The sequence below is a fragment of the Oryx dammah genome, unplaced genomic scaffold (genome assembly GCF_014754425.2).
Source record: "Oryx dammah isolate SB20612 unplaced genomic scaffold, SCBI_Odam_1.1 HiC_scaffold_14, whole genome shotgun sequence".
NCBI classification, from domain to species: Eukaryota; Metazoa; Chordata; class Mammalia; order Artiodactyla; family Bovidae; genus Oryx; species Oryx dammah.
The window spans coordinates 30,246,624-30,252,623 of NW_024070198.1; the positions used below are offsets into that span (position 1 = coordinate 30,246,624).

At 50.0% G+C, this 6,000-nt stretch overlaps 1 protein-coding gene across 1 annotated transcript in view; it reads left to right on the forward strand.

Moving 5' to 3' along the window:
- RBM20 (RNA binding motif protein 20) overlaps positions 1-3,059 on the forward strand; it is a 76,547-nt gene extending 73,488 nt beyond the window's left edge. Inside the window, exon 14 of the mRNA XM_040254417.1 lies at positions 150-3,059. Coding sequence (XP_040110351.1) covers positions 150-260 — 111 coding nt within the window. The 3' untranslated portion in view covers positions 261-3,059. The remainder of the gene's footprint in view (positions 1-149) is intronic.
- The last annotated feature ends 2,941 nt before the right edge of the window (positions 3,060-6,000 follow it).

Genomic DNA, 6,000 nt, shown 5'->3' on the forward strand with positions numbered 1-6,000 from the left:
GGGCCCTGGAAGGATCTGGGGAGGGAGAAGAGGGGTCCCACCCCAGGGGGGGCAAGAGGAGAAGAGAGGGGGGCCAGGCACACAGCCCCTTCCTCTCCCCCTAGCTCACCACTGTCTTCCTCCCCACTCTGTCCCTCTTTACACCACAGAAGTACTTGTCCCAGCTGGCCGAGGAGGGCCTGAAAGAGACGGAGAGGGCGGGCAGCCCGCGGCCCCAGGACAGCGGAATCGTGCCAAACTTTGAAAGGAAGAAGCTCTGACACTGCTGCTTGAAGGGGGAGAGGAGGGCCTGAGAAGTGGGGCCTTCCTGCCAGAGAGGAAGGAAGACCAGGGAGCCCACGGCGTTGCCTGAGTCGGTCTGCAGAGACTCACGAAAGGCCCGGAGCGCCTCCCGCTCGGAGCCTTCACCCCGGCGTGTCCAGTGACTCGTGTTTCCTTCGAACAGTTTTTCAATTTGCTTGTCTCTCTTCCTCTCCATCTCTCACTCCCTCCTTCTGTGCCCATAAAATCCAACTTCTCAGGGATTTTCACAGTGTTCCAATTCTTGGTGGGATAGGATAGGTCAAGCCAGGCTGAGTCCTCCAAAAAAAAAAAAAAGATTTCATGGAGACTCCTGGGTCGAGAACCATGTCTCTGCTTGGCATCCTGTGTGGGGGGGGGTGGGGGAGCTGAGTTGGATCCTACAGTCCTGGAGTGGGGAAGCCTTGGACCACCAGCAGGCAGAAGCTGGGAGCTCCTCCAGCTCAACCACCTTTTTGAAAAGCCCTGATTTTCATAACTTTCATCCTCTCCATTGTTCTAGAAGCCCACCAGATTCAAGCCTTAACATTTAAGGAGGGAAAGAGCCCTTTATTTTGGAAGCTCTGATCATTTCCCTCCTGTTGATTTCAGGAGATGGCAGGGTTTGTTCTCCTCTGGATATTGAGTCTGGTCTAGATTCACTTTAAATAAAAATGAAAACAGAAGCATCTTCCCCCTCCAGCTAAAACATTAGAAGGTCAGGACTTCTGTTGAAGACTGGCCTCCCAGACGTGCATGGTTGGCTTGAGAGACACCAAAACAAAGAAAAGGCATCCATCCTTGACTCGTCCTTTGGTGCCTGCACACTGGGTACCAGCAGCCTCACAGTGGGATGGTTTTTAAATGGTCTCTTAGAGGCGGGGGCAGCTAAGGAGAGGGAAGGCTGCAGGACCGAGGAGCATTGAGGGTTGCCAGGTGCCCTTTCCAGTTGGGCAGAAGGCCAAAGGCCTCTCAGAGTTTACCCCATGTGCAGACTTTGATATTAAATGTTACGAGGCGCAGAGCTCCTTCCCATCAGGCTGTGGGTACTGAAGGTCAGTGCCTTCAGGTTCCTGGACAGGACAGGCTGCTGGAGTCTAGGCTGAGGTTCATTGGGAGGGTTTGGGAAAAGGTGCTGGGGAAAATGAGGCTCAGCTGAGCCCTGGAGAAACCCTTGAGAAGGTCAGAAGGGAGCCTGGGGTTGCTTCCTCAAGTGAGACACTTGCCCAGAGGCGGCTGCCCTGGCTCAGCTCCTAGAAGACGGTTCCTGTTAGTTCTTATTCCTGACCACAAATAGGTAGGCTAGGAGAAGGTTGCTTGTTTTATTTTAATGTTTTGCTTTTTTTTTCTTTCAATGGTAGATAAGACTATACTGTATATTCTGTTTTCTGTCCTCTGCACTAAAAGCAGAAGGTAGAGAGATGGATTATTTGAGTTCCACACTGACATCTGATCAGTGAGAAAATTAAGCCTCAGAAAGGAAGGGGAAATAGAACACAAGGATCATGAGTAAACCTGGAGGTAGGTGGCATCTGCAAGGAGAGAACCGCTGGGGACCTGTGAGAGAGAGGAGTTCAGGCAAGCTTCAAACAGACCAGCTTGAACAGGTGTAGAGGGAGGCTGCAAGCAGTGGGAAGTCTGAACTTGGCATCAGGCAGCTGCGGGCCTCAGAAAGGTGAGTGTCTCAAAGAGAGTAGAGTTTGAAAACAGTGACTCAGCCCAGACCTGTTCCCCTGGCTGCCTTCTCTGGTTTTTACCTGGTATTCTAGAAACCGGCTTCCCCCATTTCTCAGAAACTTTCAGCCTATGTCTTTCTTCCCACTGGTGGGAAGTCAGGGGCCAACTCTCTGAACCTTGCTGGGAAAAACCTAAAGCCTAAAACTGTGCATTTTTAGAGAAGCTGGCAGTCTTTTCTCCCAACATAGTGGAAGCTGACCCCACCAGCTCACCACCCCCCAACCAAGCAGTGTTTCCATGGAAACTTGGATGGCTATTCAAACAGCCATATTCCCTAGTAATTTAATGGCTCTCTTGCTGATAGATCGAACTTCCCTATATTTTAAAGCTGGAGAACAGCCCTGGGAAGGAGAGAAAAGAAGCTCTTTGCGTTTAATAAGAACATTTTTAAATTAATTTAAAAAGTCATCCAAGGTCCTATATTTGTGTATATATATATTTATTTTTATTTATTTTTATACAATTCCATTGGCATAGTTTCACCCACTCTATAATTTGCACTTTTTATTCCTACGTGTGTCATACACAATGCAGTATTAAAAGCAACCAGGAAAATATTGATTTTTTTTTTTTAAGGCTTTTCTTCAGTGTTTGTTAACCATTTCAAAATGTCTCCCTGGAAAGGTTGTTCAACAGCAGCTGCTGTCTTGAGCAGCACATTTACTCGTCCCCTGCATTAATATAACAAAAGGGCTGTGTAATTTTTATTGTAAACACTTGAAATAAAGTATATCCACAGCATATTCCCGAAGAATTTGGTACACTTGGTGTGAGCAGCAGCCATTAGTATCAAGGTTTCTCTTGACAGTCTGAGGCTGTGATCTGTTAGATTATACTTGAACTGGACCAGAGTTTGATTATTGAGCTTGTGAGAAAAAGAAAACCATTAGTTGATTTAAGTTTGAACTTGTAAAGTATTAGAATTTGTTGAGTGTGTCCTATTAATCGTCACTTTTCCTGATCTGTATAATTGACCTCAAGTGTTTGTTTTTACAAAAGGTAAAACAAAAAAAAATTTTTAATAAAGAGAATTTGAAAGCTTGTGAGTGAGTCGTCATCTGTTACACTGGGATCCCTAAGTGTTTGGCCAAAGGATAATCAGAGTGTGGAGGTTGGGATTCAGTCCATCTAAATCTAGAATGTTTCTGAAAAGGTGAAAAAAAAGATGCAAGAGGTTCCACTTGGGACTCGGGGTGGGGGGGATCAGAGCTGCTCAGGGGTGAAGCTCCAAGAGGGCTGAGCCTAGGAACATGAGGAGCTGCTGTTCCCCAGGCCAAAAGGGTTGGATAGAAAAATCTCTTGGCTTCTAACCCTGTGGCCTGTCTCACTGCTCTCAGGTTGTCTAGTGGCCGAATTCTGTTGTCCTGCACCGGAGTCAGGCCGTTTCTGGAGGTGCTGTCCCTGTAAGGAAGTCAGCTCCTCGCTTGGGTCCTTTCAGCCTTGTGACTTCTGAAGTCCCGTTTCCTTGGGTGCAAGGGCGGGTGATGGTATTAATCACCTCCCTAATTGTTTCTGGGTTAACGTCCTAGCTGGTGAAAGCAACTGCTATGCTGTGCAGCCCTGAATCTTTGCTGTTTGGGGATTCAGAACAACCCTCCAATTTTCAGTGGTTCTTAAGTTCTTTCTCAACTGTTTCTTCTAGCAAAACAGTGCTAATCTCCTGGGACCGGTTAGCAAGTCCTTTGAATGGCTTGGAATCTTCTCAGGGCCCTCCCCTCCTGTTGGCAGTGCTCCTGAGTCACCGGGGAGCAGCAGGGCAGTCCGGCCCCAGAGGGCAAAGTGAGTGGGGCTGCCTGTAATTAGTGGGTGCAGATCTGTAGATCTGAGGAAAGTTCCCATCCAGCCTGTTGCTGCCCACCTCCTCCCCGCCCCCCTGCCTATTGTGGCCATCCAGGGCTGAGCTCAGGCCTCCAGTTCTCAACCAGGAGGGGTGGGGAAACATCCTTCCCTACCAGTGTCGGCCGTGCCCTTGTGGGCCAAGGCAGCTGGTGGGCCTGGACTCGTCCTGCTGCCCTAAGTTCAGGATCCAGGGCGGCTGGGGTGCCCCAGTACCTGGTCCCAGTCCCTTCACGTGGCACAACTCCAGGGGGCAGTACATTGTCTTCTGTAAGACACACCTCCCACCCCACCGCCCTGGAGCTGTGCAATAGAGCCATCCTGCCAGGGAGCCCCCTGAGCTGAGTTCCTGCCATGCCAGAGGCTCCTCATTTGCTTTCTCATGTTCCTAAGGGCCCGAAGCCTAGTTCTGAGCCAGTCACCTGGGCCTGGGCCCTGACATTCAGACCCTCTCTCTGGGCTCCCTCTTCTCCCCAGGGGTCAGTGCCAGACTCTTCGGCCTGATTCTGCCATGGCCCAGATGCTCGAGTTGCTCCTCACAGTCCCTGGAGGCCAGGCCACTTAGATACTGACCTTGACCCCCATCTGACCTGAGATCTCTGTGCCCCTCTCACATCAACAACTGTCTACCTAGGCAGGGACAGGACCTCTGCGCTCATCCCCAACAGGTCCCCATTCTCCTTTCCCACCAGGCCGGCCCTCCAAAGCAGCCTAACCCAAGTGGATTTCCAAGCATGTTAGAACAGGATGGCCCCAGGGACCCCCCCCCCCAAGCCCTGACCTTCCTTTTACAGGTGAGAAAACTGAGGCCCAGACGGGGAAGTGATTTGCCTAAAGGGTGGTCCTAACTGGGCACACATGAGGAGTGTAGTTTCTTTCAGCTGAATTATTTCATGAATTTTCTATATCTAGTCCTAGCTGGACTTCTGCAATTGGCAAGGACTCAAGAAACATCACTGATTTTTGTGCTTTGTGTGGATCTGAATCACCTGGGGAGCTTGTTAGAACGAGAGACTCCTGCCTCCCCACCCCACCCCCCACCCCCGGTGGAGATTCTGCCTCACTGGGTCACGGGGAGGCATTTGCATCTTAGTGGAGCCTCATGAGTGATTCAGTGCAGGTGGAGTTTGTTCCTCGCGCTTGGAAAAACGCTGCCCTAGCTGTCAACCGGGGACTTCCCCAGCAGCTCCTGGAAGAGAAGGGACGTTTATTTTGCTGGGGGGAAGGGCAGAACAGATGTGAATGGAGACCATTGAAGGTATGGGAGACTCCAGTGTGGAAAAGGCTTGAAGACGGGACATACAGGGGAGGAGACAGCCTGACCGTAGCAGATGGAGATGGTGGGAGCTGGTGGTGGTAGGGGGTGGTTGTCAGACTGGGTTTGGGGCACGTCAGGATTTTTTTTTAGTTGGATTCATATTTACCATGGTTTGGCAAAAGTCTTCCAATGGTCTCTTTATCCTCGTTAATGGTTGAAGGCATTGTAATTATCAAGACTCCTGGTGATATGCTAGCCCCTAAGGGCAGAGAGCTGTGCAGTCAGCAGACCTTTACAGGAGGCTAAGTCACGGGGAGCAGGGGCATTCTCCAGGGCCATGTCACTGCTCGTGAGGAAACCTGGGGTTCACACACCCTCTCCTGTGCTCCATGAGCCACCATTAATACTGATATTAGCCCTACAGATTATTAAGTGCATGTCACACTCTGTGTGTACTCTGTAGGGATACAGTTTCTTGGCCTCTTTACAATGCTGAGAGACAGGTGCCATTATTCTCCCATTTTACAGATGGGGAAAATGAGGCTCAAAGGTGAAAATGGTTTGCCCAGGGACAGCTAGTGAGTGGCAGAGTTGGGATTCAAATCCAGGTCCACGTGACTCTCAAACCATGCCTTTAACCACCATTCTCTAGTGCCTGTCTCAGGGTTGGGGTCTTCTGTTGTTCCTGCTTCTTGCTAAAACTTCTAGATCCTGGGTCTGCCAGAAACAGTGGAGTAAGGAGGATTAGAGAGCCGGATTTAGCTAGACTCAGGAGTTTATGACTGATCCTGATTGTTAAATTCTGAAACTGACCTCAACACTTCCCTCCTTAGACTGTAGCTAAACAAAGGTCTCCACCCACCACAGGGTAGGAAAACAAGCAGGAAGGC